The sequence below is a fragment of the Branchiostoma belcheri genome, unplaced genomic scaffold (assembly GCF_001625305.1).
Source record: "Branchiostoma belcheri isolate BF01 breed outbred unplaced genomic scaffold, Haploidv18h27 scaffold17, whole genome shotgun sequence".
Classification (NCBI taxonomy): Eukaryota; Metazoa; Chordata; class Leptocardii; order Amphioxiformes; family Branchiostomatidae; genus Branchiostoma; species Branchiostoma belcheri.
In genome coordinates, this window is record NW_017803157.1 from 9,991 (window position 1) to 28,062 (window position 18,072).

The 18,072-nt window shown below is 40.7% G+C and overlaps 1 protein-coding gene across 7 annotated transcripts in view; it reads right to left on the minus strand.

Moving 5' to 3' along the window:
• Positions 1-1,642: 1,642 nt before the first annotated feature.
• Positions 1,643-18,072, minus strand: part of LOC109466841 (cGMP-dependent protein kinase 1-like) — a 64,073-nt gene continuing 47,643 nt past the window's right edge. For 5 of the 7 annotated variants that reach the window (XM_019764694.1, XM_019764692.1, XM_019764691.1 and 2 more), the window contains 2 exons: positions 2,193-2,326; positions 1,643-1,812 (listed from right to left, as the gene is read on the minus strand). In XM_019764694.1, the coding sequence (XP_019620253.1) occupies positions 1,654-1,812; positions 2,193-2,326 (293 nt within the window). In that variant the 3' untranslated portion in view covers positions 1,643-1,653. Of the gene's footprint in view, positions 1,813-2,192; positions 2,327-9,831; positions 10,181-12,168; positions 13,663-18,072 lie in introns of those variants that run through there. The other 2 variants (XM_019764689.1, XM_019764695.1) reach the window with 2 other exon arrangements.

Sequence of the window (18,072 nt, forward strand, 5' to 3'; positions counted from 1 at the left end):
CAATAACAGGCTCAGACAACCAGGGAGCAAGACATAATGATTCCTAAACCATCGGTTTGACGTCAGAGTGAAAGCTATCTGCCCCTCCCCGTGCCCGCGTATAGAGACAGCATGTGGCACTTCAATCAACTTAACATGCTACTTCACGGAAGAGCTCTTTACAACAGACGTGCGGAGACTGTCAACCAGCTGAGAGGTGGGGAACGGTTTCTCAATAAAGCAAATGAAAGGTATAAATACTGACTTCCAGCAACTTCCAATTTAATTATGCTTCTAGACAAACAATTTATTTTTTTAACCGCCGATATTCTTTTAATCTACAAGCCTTGCTTGTAGATTATATGTATCATACTTTCATAGATTAGAGTACATTATAACAAAAAGGATGAATAATAAAAAAAATATATTGGTAAATGGGGGAAAAGAGTTTTAGCGTTTAAAACATGGTGGACAACATAATACAGATTCCGTTTGTTATTCTTTCCTTATATACGAATGTGTATCCGTTATACATTATCCTCATTGTTTTCTGGTTTTATTTATCTGTTTTTTGGTCTTCCACGTGTCCTTTCAGTATCAGCTTTTCTCTATGTTTATTTTGTGTTTGTGAAAATTGATAAAAAGAATGATTTATAAAAAAAACTGACAAAGGAAATAATACCATTTGATTATGAGGGGGAATTATTGAGTATGTAAAACTTTCCTGTTAAAGAAAACAAGTAGGTATCCAAGAAAATGAATTATACATTATTCAAATTATATTTCTATTTTAGTATCCTGTAAGCCTTGTTTCTATGAGTACCTGAGGCATAACAGTCGTACCCGAGACGCAAAAGTCGTTAAAGCAAATTGCATTGATTTTTGAAATGACCAGACCAAACTCGATTATGTTCACCACACGTAGCGTCCTTGGCCCCAAGTGTCCTGGGAACGTAATTGATGTAGCCTCAGGTGTCCTGGGAACATGATTGATGTAGCCACAAGGTCCAATTTTCATTCTTACTGCCTAAAAACGTGTTCATATATATCTTTCTCGCTGTCACTGTATAAACTATCGTATCAAGTGAGTGAAAAATGTTATTTTCTTTTACGTAAGCCTGTTACGTAATTTGTTTTACTTATCAAATCTATATACGCACTCATGCTTATATAAGTGATTATTTGAAGAATATTTTGTTGATGCAGATTAGAAGTACAGTTTGTGCCCAAAATTGCAAAATTATGTTTTGAACTTGAAAGGTAACGTTAGCAAAAAAGCAAATGCACGTTATGTTTACCTTCTCATTGGTCTAGCCTAACAAACTAGTGCTCTGTTTATTGTTACTTAAACACATTCATATATAATATATGGTGGGCACCCCCTCTTGCTACTAGTATATAATGTAACCTAATACCACAGGGTGTCTGCTACAATGCTAGTTACCATGGCGACAGACGTCTAGTCCAGGTCATTGACTTTATTTTTGCGGGGAGAAGAAGAGGAAGAAACAGAGCAAAAACAATATCTTCTTCGAAGGTAAACATAAAAAGGCTAAAAAAAAACAATGACACAAAAATAAACACTCATTCATTCATTCATTTTTCATCATCTATATATATTCAGCTTGCTAAAAACTGCTTGCTATAGAGGAACACTTAAGTGTATGCATTGGCTTACCTTTTTGACTTGATGTACTTTTTGAATTTCTGCTTGGTGACGTCTTGTAACGTTTTCATGGACTGTGGTTCTGCTGAGATGCCCTGGGCACGCCTCCTGACCGCCGCCGGACCTGCAGTACCGCTCATGGCCGCCATGCCGGGCTTGAACACGGACTGGGGGACAGGAAAACACGCATTTGAAAAAAAAAACATATCTGAGAAAGACGGAGGACATCACAAATGGTCCTGCAGTACCGCTCATGACCGCAATGCCAAGCTTAAACACGGACTGAGGGACAGAAAAATAGGCATTTGAACATTTGAACGAGACGGAGGACGTCACAGACTACATGCTAGATTTTGTCTGTTGCAGAAGATATCTTTTCCGACACAACATTTGGAAACTACAGACGGGATATCAACCTTAAATACGCGAATACAACCTTATATGAGACGTCCTGCCGAAGTTCTATGCCCAATACATTACGGGTTTTGCTCAGGTGCAGTACGTTCTGCCGACGTGCTTATATTCTCAACCCGGAATGTCTGCTCACCTGATATTTGTCCAGTTTTGTCTTCAGCTCGATGATTTCGGCATCTTTTCTCTCCAGCTGAACCTGAAGTTCTCTGATCTTCTCGTCCTTTTTCTTGAGAAGCTTCTGCATCTCCAAAAGACTCCCCATCTCGGCTGCAAGGAAAACAAAGGCGAAATTTGAAGCAAAATCTTTAAACAAATTTTTTCGTTTGATTGAATGCGTTTCACACTGGTGTGGCACCCAAATTACAACGTTAACGTGCTCACAGATGCATAGATATTATTTCAAATGAAAGGCACACGCAAATATCAATGGCAAACAAATCATATGCACTGTGTAGGCGAGGTGTTGGCGTCACACAGCCGCATGCATACACAAGTATTGCTCCTGAGACCATTTCCTTTATATAATATCGTAAACTACTGAACGAAATGTCACTAAAAATTGTCTGCCTTTCTTCCATCTTTATTTTAACTGTGAATAGGATCCTCTACATCTATATGATAATTAGTATACGACAATGTACGCCGTTAGGCGGTGCACACGTCATACTTAAGCCTCATCGCGATCGGTAAGCTCTCTTAAGGTATGTCGATATTGAAATAAATCAATTAGTCACTGAATTGCTGTTCCATAATAATCAACCAACAACACATAACAACAGACTACATGTAGAGCTGGTAACTAACCAGCACAGTTACAGCACCAAGATCTGCAACAAGGAATAATTTTTAACATCAGCAGCTACTATGTCTCTCTTTTATAGATGCTCGAAATCGTACAATATTCTTCCATATCACGTCAGAACATCTGTACCTTCCACATTCCAAACACTCATCAAAGACAGACTGAAAGCGCAAACGGACGCAAACAGAATTATACGGGACTGGTAGAATTGAAGAATGTATATTTGTATATATTGTGTACTCAAATTTTATGCAATGTGTATGTCATAATTATTAACGTTATACGTATGTTATGTAATACATGTTACAACGTAAGACACCCTGAAGAGAAGTGAAGTCATGTATATACAATATATATATGTATACATGTATATATGTACTGTTATTAATGAAGCTCTTTTAGACTGATTTACTTGGTGCAAAAATAGAGAAACACAACCCCGTGCCCATTGTCTTATTTTTGTATACCGGGTGTACAAGGATATATGGTGTAGCGAGACCACTTCGTATTCAAGCCAGCAGCACCATTACCTAACTACCTTATACTGCAGACTTTAATCAGTAGTGGGAGTGATTACAGGATCCAGTGAACCAAATCAACTCGGAACATCGATTGAATCCAGGCCTGGCAGCGCCGTTTGAATACCTTTTTGATGAGATGCCGTAACACCGTGAGACTCTTCTCCGCTCGGAACCGTTCAATATTATAACGTCTTTACCAGACGTGCATACATCACACTGACGTGAACGTGTCTGAGTTTGAATTCTGTAACGGTTTCTGTTGACGTCATTAAATCGCTTTTCCGGACGAGACTAGAAGTGAATGCAATGCCCATCAACGATCATTTCTAACTGAATATGGCGATGGCGGTAGGTTCAGTGATACTTATCCGTGTGGCATACATTTTACTCGTTACTTGTTCCTCTATAATATCATGATAGAGAATAGTTAAACCTTCATTTTTGCCGCTGACATATATTCCGTACGTAGTTTGCCGCATGCATATATTCTGTGCGTAGGATGACGTTATTCATACATGTATTTAGCTTTCTTAGATTTTCAATTGTAGAAGACCATTATACAAAAGTCACTGTACTTTTTGTTGAGTCAATAATGATATCTGATGATTAAGCTTTGTAGGAATCGCTCTATAGAAGTATAGTATCCTATACTTCTAAAGAGTGATTCCTACAAAGTTAATCATCAAACCTATGACATGAAAGAACACACCAATTAACAACATATCATATACTGTATCTATCCACAATACCGTCACAGAAAATTGCCACATAAAAATATTATGAGAGGGCCTAGATTTAAGTAGCCGCAATAACAAATATATAAAACCTCACACCTTTATGTCTCACTGGCCATCGACTGAGGCTGCACACGAATTCTGCCATAGCGGTTGAATATTTTCTGAAACTATTGATCTCTATATGCCTAAATAAGCATGCACAGGTCTTCGTCAACTGAGAAGGCAGGGGGGGGGCATGACCATTGAAGTTGACTTAAGAAAAATCTGTTCACACAGAAGAACTTGTTGGAAACGTTTCTACACTTAATTCAGTGTGTCCTTCGATTGGAACATCTGAATCTGGCCTTATACCTTTCTTGTGACCCTACTAATATATATTACATATAAGAAATAAACCCAGTGTTTCCGATTCCCACCCCTGTCTTGGCTATAGAAATGGAATGTCCCACATCACGACATTATGACATGAAATATTATATAGCTGTAACATCGCGGTCACGAAAAGAGATAGCAATTTTAAGGTATCTCATAACCGTGTGGGTTTGACGCACACGCACACTGTTACACAAGTAGCGCCCACCGTAAAAGCACACTCATCTTTTGGATGGGTTACAACCAGAGGTCACTCCAACTGCGATACTGTAGGAGGTAGATGGACGGCTGCACTTAGGACGTAACTCTAATGAGACAGGGGCTAAGATACGCTGGTCACTGGGGTCACAAATCTATAGATGCACGGAAAGAACTTGTTACGCCAAGCTTTTATTCACGCTCATCTCGGGACCATGCTTATCTTGAATGGCTGTTCCTCTCAGAGTGGACAGTAATTGTTCATCGCTACTGAACAAGAATATGCAACGTCAGCACTCCCCACAAAGATGCATGTAGTGTGATACGATAGATACGGTAAGGAATGGAAATTGTAAGAACGATGCCAAGGAATTTGCGTTAATACGGATTACTTTATCACTGTACGCCCACGTCTTGCTTTTAGTTACAGTAAACTTTACTTAAGATACTGCTGCTCCTTTCTTTTACATTTACAAGCTGTGAGTATTGTACGGAAGCTGACTCCGCTATAGCCAAAGTAAAGTTTACTGTAGCTAAATGTAAGGCGTGGGCGTACAGTGATAAAGCCACCCTTTGGTAAAGAGGTGTGGATAAAGCTGAAAAGTGATGTTTTCCTAGGGGCATGCAGAAAAGTGGGTCATTCGTTCTGAAGATGGTCACAGGAACGGTCAGAACTTGAGGTACCGTTTTGTGTTGTACTTGAAGACGTCCATGTTTCTGAAATCTGTACCTTACTGTTTCCTTGGCATTTACATATGTACTTGTATTACTCAAGCTCCTGGATCAAAACAGAAAACGGCAACATGTACATTTTCACTCACAAGTAAGTAGGTCTGATCCAAATAAATGTCAAGCCAATTATAAAATGCATAACTCTTTGGTTTAGCGGCACGGAGTCTATTACTAGACATGGTATTGTGTAGTCAGATATAATCTGTGTCTCTGTTCAACCGAGCATCCTGGTGTGACACGGACTTAGGAACGGTACTTTCAGGGATTGGAACGATAGATCACACATGACAGTTTGAGCCGTTTCTAAGCCCGTTACCGTCCTGAAAGCCTGTCTACCCTTCTCTACTGGAATTGCTTTTTGTCAGCCTGTTGGCGAACAGTCCAAAATTTCAATCATATTAGAGTCAAAGCTGACAACTTAAGGTACGACTATAAAGGTACGGATAAGAATCAGATAAGAGAATGTTGAGGACATTGGCAGCGCGCCTCCGTGCCAAATACTGCAATGCGGAAGATGATGATGATGATATATTTTGCCTATGGGAATGTTCATGGTTGAGAACACCAAAAGTAGATATATGCAGTATGTATTCTGACTTTTATATATTTATAAATACTGTGTTTTGTGACTTCGAAGCGTTAGGCCATGTTGATTTGATTATATAGATGACATCCACGCGCGCATGCATTTTCGTCCGTTTCCAAAAACGAAAACCTTTCGACCATACTGTAAATCGTATAAAGTAGCTGCAAGATTAGCAAATATATGCCGTAAATTGAAAATATATATATATTGGCAAACGATATTCATGTCGCAGAATGCCAAAATCCATTCCATTAAGTACAAGAAGAAAATGTTAAGGAATGAAAATGAAGAGTCTATTATTTACCATGCCAATAAAATATTACTCTGTGTGTTTAGTCATTTGTTTAAACTTCATGATCACCGTGCACCTAGATTTCATAATGAAGGCAACCTTTTTTGTCAAACATTTTTAGTTCGTACGCTCGCATCAGTTTTGGTTTGGGTTCCCAGGGGATGTCGTCCATATAATCAATCAACATGGCCTTACTGTAAAGACACAAATTTACGCCCGCCGAACAAACATCGTGATCCAACTCCTACAGCCACGATATTCCTCTGTCACCCGACACAGTTCCCATTTCGGTGCATGGCGTGCACAGAAAAATATCCACGGCATTTTCAAGCGATGTGCCGCACTACTACTATTGGGGTCCCGGATAAATACTTTGTACTTTGTTTTGCGACTTCAAAGCCTCACTAGTCAACCTTGGAACGGCTGTGATATCGCCGACACTTACTGGTCCTGTCACAGGCCAGTTAAAATTGGGACGGCCTGAGATGAGATAGAACTCAAACCAGCTGTTTCCAACAGAGTCACTTGGCCTACTTTAGCCGTTATTCAATCTCTGACTGAGGGTTGCCGGTGTAGATTGACATATGATTAGGTGGAAACGTCGGTAGACTATATTATATATAATAGTTGGCAGATTATATTACACATAATATCTGGGCTGGAGCTGCCTAGAACTCCCTAATCTGCCCCAACCGACTATGATATAATACTATACTATATTCATCAAATTTAATGAGGACAACTGTTATGCAGGTCCCTCTAGAATTATGAAGTTTCCAAGATATCATAATAAGTCAATGGAAAAGCTCGTGGGTGTATGGTTAGGATTTATGTAGTCGGATACCATTTTATTTCTATTATATGTCTCTGCAATCATAATCGTGTACCACATGTTATAGAAGCCTGTGATAAAACGTAGATTTACGTAGTATGGAGTCTAATATGATGTTTTTATCTTGATTAGTCCTTGATCACTTCCAACACTGACTTTTATCACACAAACAAGTAATAAAGAGGAAATTGGAGATTTGAAAACCTCCAACAAGTACCTTAGGTTTTTGAGAATTTATTGCCACAATCAAAGAGATGGTCTGACTTACTAAAAAGGGGCCTCTGAGGACAAAAGCCTCACAGACTGAAAGACAGAAAGTGCACGAAGCTACCATATAGTGACAAGCCCTGAGTGTCTTGCAGCCACTAGGAGTAACTTGGAGTGACGTCGTACCCCCTCTCGTCCTGCCACTCTACAACCTATGGCACACAAACAACAAACAAACAAACACACACACACGTAAACACGCCGAAAACAATACCTCCGTACTTGGGTAAGCTTGTGTGGGTGTACGTGTAGGTGTGCGTACGTGCGAACAGTCCTCGACCTTTACTTACTCAATTCAGATGTTTAGACATTGCCTGACACGGCAGGAAATTGCATTGAACCATTCATGCATGTCGCTCGTTTATATGGAAATCCACCCTTTCTACAGCTTGAAGGAGTCTACACATGTACTCTTCAAGAAAGAAGCCATGTGTATAAATGATGTATAACTGTGGTAATCTTTGTATGTGGGGGATTCGATGCAGATTCATTGTCAAGTAAATCATTGTCCAATTTCATTATTTCCCTCTTTTAATCTCTATCTTTATACATCTACGTATTTATGCCACACTATGTATCTATCTGATTATAATGTGTATCTATCTATATCCCAGCGTATTTAATCTATCTAACTAATGTCTATCTAAATCTATTTTTTAGTATGTACCTTCCTATCTATATCAGTTAATCTAATAGTATCTGTACATTTTTACAGACACGTACGCCCATGCATGTTCAGAACTGTCGTGTGTTACAGCCCACGCTTTCTAATGACAATTCGTGTAAGTGTAGAAGCTAATATCAGATGATGACAATGTAATGTGATCAGTGACGTACATGTAGTGTATACCCCTGGATCTTATCAGCCTGGGTACCACCGGATTCTGGCTCAGCAACACTTGAAAAAAATCACGATTCGAGCGTTCTGGAGCCAAAATCCGGATGGGCTAAGATTGTATCGACGTGAAGTCTAAATTTTAGCCATGTGGCCATGGCGTCAAATGGCCGAGTGGTTTGGTTTAAGATAGCTCACACAGAGATCACGGGTTCGATTTCTCGCATTCCTGCCCAGTCCTTGTGTTTTTGGCACTTTACGCAACTCTCAGGTAGAATAGGCGGTTGGGGAGGTAAAAGGTGGTGGACGTAGAGATCGTACCCTAGATATGTAGTGGACTTCTCCTAGGGCCTAAAAACGCCATGGGACTTTTTTACCTACTGTCAGCAGCAAAACTGGAAATATTATGAATAAGGCAATCTGCATGATATTGCCACATTCTGCTTCACAGTAGCACATTTCGATCAGTATTTCATACTTCGGGTATTTAAAACTGCAAAAACAAGCCCCAAGGTGCATCTTTTATGGGTGGCACCCTAAAAATCAGCCAAGGGCCCTTCCAGTAACCAATTTCTGTCAGAATTTTGGGAATTGTCGCTTCATGAGAGTCAATATACATTGAGATAGTGTGGTTTCAACTCAGCATGTAGATAAATGACTAGAATATTGACTTTGAAAAATCGGGTTCCCGAGCCCTAAAAACTGCTCTGGATGCCTTTAATCCAAGAGTGACGATGCAAACATATATCATCAAGGACAGTTGTTTGCCTTGCCACGTGTTTAATAATGCCGTGAAAACACGACCCTGAACTAACTCATTAACAGGTGGCCTGTGTTCAATCAAACGTGGCTCCGGAAGATCAAACTCACTGAGCCGGTCATAAGCAGGGGGTAAGAACAACACGAGCTGCAGATTAACAAAGCACGTACGGAGTCTGGCATGTGTTAAAGTGCTCAGTGTAGGATTTAGGGAAACAAGATTCTGCATTATAGAAAAAAAAGATTCTGCATTATAAAATTGTCAGACAATGTACAGACATTTTTAGTATACTTGTATCGTTTTTTCATATTTCAAGAACAATCATGGGCCAATTATTTTTGAGTGGTACTACTAAATAAATATGCCTACAGGTTGTATGCATCATAAATTTGATTTGATTGTAATTAGTTTTTAATTTTTCAAGAAAGATTCAAGCAAAACAATGACTCTCTGAGTATCGGTATACATGCAAGATGGTTGAATCAAACTGACTAGATATAAAGGTACGTCCAGAAAATTAGTATCCACCATCCATTGCTACATTAAGTACATCAAGGCTAATATGTCATATCTTTTATATCCACTAAAATAGACAGCGTTGTACTATGTTATGCTGTGTGAACAATAAAACACATAGATGTTCAGTGAGTTGTCCTGCAAACAAACTCTTCAATCCAAATCTGTCTCTAACCCTAGGAAAATACACATCTATGGATTACCACTAACCATCTCCTAAGTTTGGAAGAGAGAGAGAGACAGAGAGACAGAGAGACAGAGAGAGAGAGAGAGGGAGGGAGAGACTGAGACTGGCACTGACACTGACAGCAAACAAACTGACCTGACTAGCAGTCTCTACCAGGGCTGTATGCTAGGTTTCCCCAGTATTCCTAGCTTCCATCCTCGCCTGTTATACCGAACTCACTACGGTAACTTTTCTAGCAAACAACCCTTATGGGATCCAGGTAAAATTTCCTCGGAAGACGCTATCCTCAAAGCATGTTCACTTGGCTCTGGTTCCGAAGACCTGACCTGTGTAGGCCTTGGCAACAGTCAGGATTTCAGGTTACAGCCAAACGCAACCAAAAACAATTAACCTCCTTGCTAAGGACATGCCTTCTACAGTCGATGCCGCGTTTTTGTCCGTTTGTCTGTGTCTTTTGGATCGTCTTTCGGCGGCGGAATGATGAAATCACCCGCGAGGTCTCTCCGTGTCGCCCGTTTTAATTGAATAAGCGGGGGTTGTGTAGACGGTTTAGTTGTAGTATTGCCGGTAAAGATGCTATCAGACTAAATTAACGTTACGGGGGGTGACCCTTTATGTATGCGTGCACACGCCAAGAACGCATATCGGTAACAACTTCCCGCAGTGGACGTTATCTAATCTAGGGAACGGGGAAATAGAGAGACGTCAGCTGTCATCCATTTTCAGTGTACAGAAATTACAAGTCTTCCCAAAGCCATCGTCAGGAAAGAACAGGAAAATAATTCGATTCACCCCAAGCTTCAAGGAATCTGCGAGCTCAAAGGAGACTTCGACAACAGAAAAGGCCGGTTTTGTTTCAACAATAGCCTGGATACCAGACGGTTCCCATGCAGTCAGTCTCCAGTTAGATGTCTCTAACTGTAGCCTGGGTGCCAGACCCACAGCACACTAGGCTCAAAGTAAGTTATCCTGTGTGTGCAAGGTTTGAGCCTAGTATGCTGAGGTCTGGCACCCAGGCTAGTCTGAGACCCTGTGAGAATGTCCTTTGGAACAGGTTGTCGCTGCAGCCGGGGAGCTAGCCGGTAAACTGGCCCTCGGCAAGAGTCTGGCACCTAGACTATCTTAACTACCGCAGTGCGTCGGATTTCTAGGGATTGGATGATGTTCGCAGGTTACGGAGGTCCGTCCATTCTTTTCCCAAGAAGGTAAAATTTCAGGACAAAACACTCTCGATGTAGTAATTTTGACATTCGTTGACCTTCTGGCTGGCATTCAAAAAATTCGACCAAAAATTCGGCCAAAGTTCGTCGGCAGTGTGGAGCCGTTTAAAAAACATGTACCTCGTGATCTAAGTGTTTATATCGGAAGAAGAAATTCAATCTCCCACCTGTTGTAGTTTTAAACGTTTTCCACTGAATTTTACACAATGCAAACGTCCTGATATGTGGAGACTGTTCTTTGCATCTAGCTTGGTCAATGACTTTCAGCTGGCCTGCACACATTCCCGTAGGTGATAACTGACAGGTTTGGTAAACATGTGCCGTGTAGAATTAGCACATTGTTGAGAAAGGCGCCAAGGTCAATCACTACATGATTCTACATCTTAGAAACTGGTATCGAGAAGGTCTTAAGACAAGTTATGAAGATCCCCCGCTAAATTATATTTTGAAACATGATATGCATGTATACTAATGTGGAATTAAAGCAACGTGTTCCTTGATATGAGTGGGCTGCAAATGTATGTTTAAAACCAGTCCAAGCGCAAACTCCTGTGTACGTATGTTATCCTGTTCCTAGGTTACAGGTCATTTGGGAGAAAATATACGACCATGAATTTAATGTGCTGTGAACAGTGACGTCTTTGTTGTGAGATACTAGGGTAAATCAAGAATGATATTGAGAGGGGGGATACTGTAGTGTTTTACTAGTTTCAATGCCTTCCGTTCAGGCGTTCATACATTGCTCGTAGCCTATGCCGTCTTTGTTACCCCCCCCCCCCAACGCGCGGTAAGTTTATTTCTTTACCATGCCCCCTTCACCAAAAGTCTGCATGCTCTACATTTGACATTAGTCTTTCTACCACTACTAAAACCCGCCATCCACTGGTTCTTATTATATATATAATATCCAATCTACTCAGAAATTCCAGGCAGTACCAAAATACCGTAGATAATACGTACCACAGATATCCAAATTATAATCAACAAGGATCCACAAGACTGCTACGTGAGAAACACGATATTTGATGTATCAAACAGCAGGCAGTTAAGCGTTTTTATTATCTATCATTACAAAATTACCGCCAATCTGCGCTCCCACTTTTGCCCTACATTCAGTATACATACCAATTATACCCGCCTTAGAACACTGATGTCAGTATTTACGAAAATCCCTTATAGTGTTGGAGTCAATTTGTAATCTACATGTACCTATAGATAATACTGATAGGGGACATTAGTGTTATGACATTACCTCTAGGCCGGACCGGCGGCGGGCTAACATCCTCATGACTGTAGCTTTCATGTCGGAATAAATTTCGGAACGATCCTCTTCCTTCCATCCCGTCAAAGAATAAAGCCTTGTTGTACATCAGTGAACGGGGGACTGACGGGTGTTACAAACTAGGTGCGGCAATCCTACAGGTAGCCCTTTGCTGTGTGCACGCTCTTCTGGAACATATCCCCAGACTTAAGCCGATCTGCACCGCTCATACAGACTACCTGAGCCGCTGCGAAGTCTTGTCACACGGCATCATACACGTCCGCCGGGCTGGAAACCTAAATCCTGATTGATGCAGCCTCGCGACTCTGCCGAAGGCAAATTATCAACAGTCCACGTCAGAGCTCGGTACTCTTGCGTAGTCACCACCGGGATTATATTAACTGTAAGCCTAGCAAAGCTTTAAGCAGATACCTTAATGAATACGTTATCGCCGATATACCAGCCAGTTGCAGGGTTCCCGCTCTCTAACGAGGAAATTATTTGGATCCTTCCATTTGCCGAAATCAATTCATCCGACGATACCGTCAGCCGATTGCCTTACGAGTAGGCGGCGCGGGCGTGGACTAATTTTGCTCGCTTTTTATGCCTCAAAAAACCCTGACAGACTCAGAGCAGATCCGATACAGAGCCTGAGATACCATCGCCTGGCTTCATGAAACAACAATATACAAGTTGTCGGAAGCCTGGCTAGAAGGCGCGGCACGTAAGCACGGCTGAATGCGACCTGTTGCCCGCCCGAGTGGCAGACATATCTTTGTCCGCTGGGTGACCTCTACTGTTAATCACAGCCTACAGCCAGGCTTGACACAACAGGTCAGAGAACCTAGTACGATCCCAACACTCTATTTGTCGAAAGGACATCAGTCTTGCACAAGCTGCGTTGAAAACATGCATAAATCCACAAAGTACTGCATATCGTGCCCATCTGAGTACGGCCTGATAAGGGCCAACGCATTCTTCAAACGCGAGAGTCAAGGTTACAGGCCGTCTGGGGATGAAGGACTTGTGTTGAGCCTACTGTAACTACATGTCAATCGACCCGCGTTCGATTTGTCTTTTTCATCTGAGTCCCTTCGGCGATGGTTATACATATTTATCATGACTTCCCCTCACAAGGTACACCGCGGAACACTTTATTGTCTTGACCTCTGTCGGTCAGGCGTGAATGTATAAACACACGACCTTACGGAAGTTGGGTCACTGAAGGAGAGGTTCGTGTTTACCAAATAGTCTGACACAAACTGAGCACAGCTGGCTCGCTTCGTGCTGAGGGGAGGTCAGAGAGAGTCAGAGAAAGTAGGGCGTTCTCTCTAGACTCTAGCTAGGTAAATAACACCCTTCCTCGCTGATGATTGACCAAGAGGGAATGGAGTTTTCTGTAACAAGGTTTGACTCGGATATCGCCTGGCTGACGACATTAGCAGGCATTCGGGAAGCACGTAGAGTGCAGGATTAGGTGTGGAAAGTGGTGAAACATTTCACTCAGTCACGGATCCGTTTCCTGAACCTAAACATGTGATAGGCATCAGACCAACAAAAAACTTCTGCATATATCATGCAGGTGGATCCTCATTTAGTCGAATCCGTTTTTCAGATTGCAAAAATAATAAAGGTATTCGAGGGGATGAGAATCCTTGCTATTCATTGTTATTTATGATAGATAATTTGTCTTAATTGATTTATTTGCGTGTGGATGCAATAACGTTCATTTTATGGGCTTATACCTTCCATATAACTTATGTTCAAACGTTTAGTACACCTTTCCGAAGTAGTAAAAGCCAAAGTATAGCGGGCATAAATTGTATAGCTATATATGGTTGAGTTACTAGGTTCTTTTCAGTTCTAACCAGCCCGCCATCACCATCACCACATTTCACTATCAGTGGTTTAACAGAGATACCGTTTCGCGTGCGTCACTCGCTTCTTTACAACATTAGCGGGGCCTGGGAGGCATGGTTATCTCATAGTACCATCTCCATTACGGAAATGGTAAAAAATTATATCCTGCCAATATGTCATCCCCAGCGTTATTACTTAAGGTCAAAGTAAGTCAATCTTATATATGTAGATGACATCATTCTACGCAGTGAATTTTGTCTGCTGCGCAGCTGCTGTTGAAAAAGAGCTCGGAGATCTCATACCTTCGTAAAATTTCAGCTCTTTTGTAAATCTTGTGCTTTATCATTCCAGGCCTGGACCTGTACATTTAACTACATGTAACATCACTGTACAATGCAACTACATGGAACAACCCTTTACAATTCAACTACATGTAACACCCCTGTACAATTCAACTACATGGAACACTCCTGTATAATGCAACTACACTGTACATGTAACATCCCTGTACAATGCAACTACACTGTACATGTAGTACCCCTGTACAATTTAGCTACATGTAACACCCTGTACAATTCAACTACATGGAATACCCATGTACAATGCAACTTCATGGAACACTCCTTTCCAATACCACTGCATAAAACGGAAGAAATTCAAACATTCAATACATATATCGAAATCGTCTCCATACGCCTGTAATACCACATGCAAGTTAATGCTACCTCTACATCACCATTCAACTCATCAACGGCTATTATTCCAAGTACCTCCACCGGTAAATTGGAAACGGCGTTTTAATCTTAGCGCCTGTTATTAAAACGGAACTGTACCCTTGGGCGTCAATATTCGTTGGCTTCCCTGCCAAAAATAGTTATAAGAAACCGTTCGGATGCCCTACTGAAGCATAACGCCCTTATAAAATCTTACTGTGTGAAATATTGCTGATTGTTTGATATCGTTATGAATAAAAGCATTGCCCATATAGCACTTGGATAAGAGTGATGTGTACCACACACGTCTATTTTATTATGGGTAGCTATAACATTGTGGGAGAAACAGTTAAAACGGTACAATTTTAGTCCCCGCCAGACTCCTTTGCAGGCTGAATAAATAGTAAAAATCGGCATAAAAATGGGATATAATTGGCCATGGAAGTTACCCAGCCAGAGAAGGTCCATTTGCCTGCACGTGCCAACTTTCATGGCCAATTATATCCCATTTTTATGACGATTTCTACTATTTATTCAGCATGCAAAGGAGTCTTGTGGAGATCAGTACAATTTATGGTGAAGCGAAACAGTGCTTACGTATACGATAGAAATCATGGCCTCATAAACACCCGAACAGTTTACAAGTAAAACGTGTGCAGGTAGCTGGAAACATCGCCGTTCGTGCGAGGATATTTAAGGGTCTGTACGTAGAGGTTACTGTAGGACAGTGGCTTCATGTTATCGTTCTCATTATTAAAGATTTCGGCCATTCACCTTTCAGTATCTCCTACATTCTACATAACTGGGTTCTTACACTGAGTACATTTATTTGCATGTTCATGCCCATTGGGCTAAATGCAGGCATCAGGGTATACGTATGATCTTACATGTAGACCATACTAAGTAACATTAAATATAGGATACAATGGTAAAAGAATAACGTAAGTGTCTTAGGGACTACTAGTAAGTACATTGTATCTAACCTAGGTTAAGCCACATTTTAAATCATATAGACTTCACTTAAGGTAATAAGTGCAACATACTACGCCCTCTAGACGCTAATAAAAGATGACATGTAGAACCCAAAGGGCATATCAGAAAGGAAGAAAACAATGAGGAGAACACATTGCTACTTTCAACACGTATCGGAATGAATATCTTTTCAAAGGCATCATCCAATGCAATTTCGGGGCAGCAAAACTGGAATATTCTGATTAAGGAAATCTGTAGATTGACACATACTGCCCCACATTTGCATCAGTATTTCATACTTTGGACATATGAAACAGTGGCAAAAAACAAGCCCCAAGATGAGCCCTTTATTTTCTTGGCGATACTCTAAAAATCAGCCCAGGATCCTACCAGTACCCGTTTTCAGTCACAATTTCGGCATTTTTGCTGCATATAGAAGTGGTAGTAATTATTATAGTGAATATCATTAGGATAGTATTGTTTCAATTTACTAATAGTATGTAGATAAGTGGCAAGGCACAGTAAAGTGACTAAAATATTGACTCTGGAAAAAAATTGTTATTTGAATCCTAAAAACTACATTGGCACCTTGAAACATTACGTAGGGGGAATATGTAACTGCTAGACTGGTAATCGCCTTTGGGATGTTAGAAAGGTGTTAACGGCTGATAAAGGGATCCAGGGACACGCATGACAAAATGTCGGAATGTCCGCCATCTTGGTTCGTGCCCAATTCGTCAACGTAACCGGGAAGTAAATACCTGAGTTAATTGTCTCTGAATAAAGGTCAGAGGTCAACGTTTTTATGACGTTACGTCATAAAGATCAAAGCAAAATAGGCCATGTCTAATATCAACAACAGCATGCATATTTCATCAATCATAAAATTCCATCTCATATCATTATATTAGTTTTAGTTATACACAAAGTCATCAAAAGTCTACAGAATGCTCTGAGCATCTTTCAATCTCTGACAGCATGTGACGCTTGGCCCCCTCCCCAGTATGCACTTAAATGTGATGCCCACACTTAAGTGCACACACCTCGCGCACAGATCTTAGTGATAGCAATCCCATATTCCCATATGCGCCACGCTACGTGATATATATATTAATGCATGTAAACCTACCTTCACGGAACATTTTTATTTCGGTTCACAGACTTAATTAGTGAACATATCCAAGACTGGAGGCTTCATTTTATTGTCCTTAATACCATGCATAATTTGCAAGGCATAGAAACTGCACGCTTTAATTGTTCAAAATCGTTTCTTAGAAAAGATGACACGGACTCTAGTGACTGAGATCGGTATAATGATGTACATCCCGCCGACAGACGCTCGCCACTACGTCGTTAATCCTGTCTCACAGCCGGCAAGAATCAATGAGTATCTTATTGGAGTCATTCAAGCAGTCCGACTTACTCCGTGCCGGGAGTACTGATCATTGTCGCAGTGCCCTGAAATGATTATCACGAAAGTTCACCTGCGTTGGTAGTAATCATAGTAAAATGTTGAATTTTATTCCAACACAAGGATTACACAAAGATCAGATTTTCAACGACCACTGTCGCCTTCATCAGGATAATTTATGACCAATCACCGTCAAAACGTAATCTCGCGAGAGTTACGGTTGCAGACACGTGGCTTTATTCACATGAGACTTTACGGATACGTCACGTAAGCAATTGATTAAACTTGCCAGGGAGTTTATATCGTCCACCGTCTCGTTAACTTATGGGTAGAGTGTCCTGATATATATGCCCTGAAGTGATGTTACAGTGATAAACACAGAGTCTATATATGATTTGGACAACTTTGTAAATAACAGATGTTTTAGATAAATGAATGCAAATAATAAAGTTTTCTGATACCACTTGGCATAATCGTTACAAGATGACCGCAGTACTTAAACAGCTTTCTTTCTCAGTCCCTTAACCTACTTATCCGGAGTTAAAGAGCTTAGTAAGGATCAGCGGAAGTTGGGAGATGGACCGGTAAGACAGATTACGTGCATTATGCAAAAGGGGATGAGCCGTGATGTCCACTTGATTGCTCTGCTTCATCTATTTAGGCTACACCACTTGCCATATATTGTAGGCAATTAGATTAATAATATATCATGTCGACCACATATAAAGCAGAGTGCTTTATACAGACAACAAATAAGACGTGGGGATTTTGAATGTAGCACAATTTAGCCAAAAATACTTCATAGTAATAATCATGAAGAACAAAGGGAGTGCTGTACTATAGGTCCCTTGATACGTGTGCAGTAAATAAAGTGTTTTGACTTACTGAAAGCGTAACGTCTCGAAGAAAGAATCGCTTATCAGGTCATAGGAAAATCAG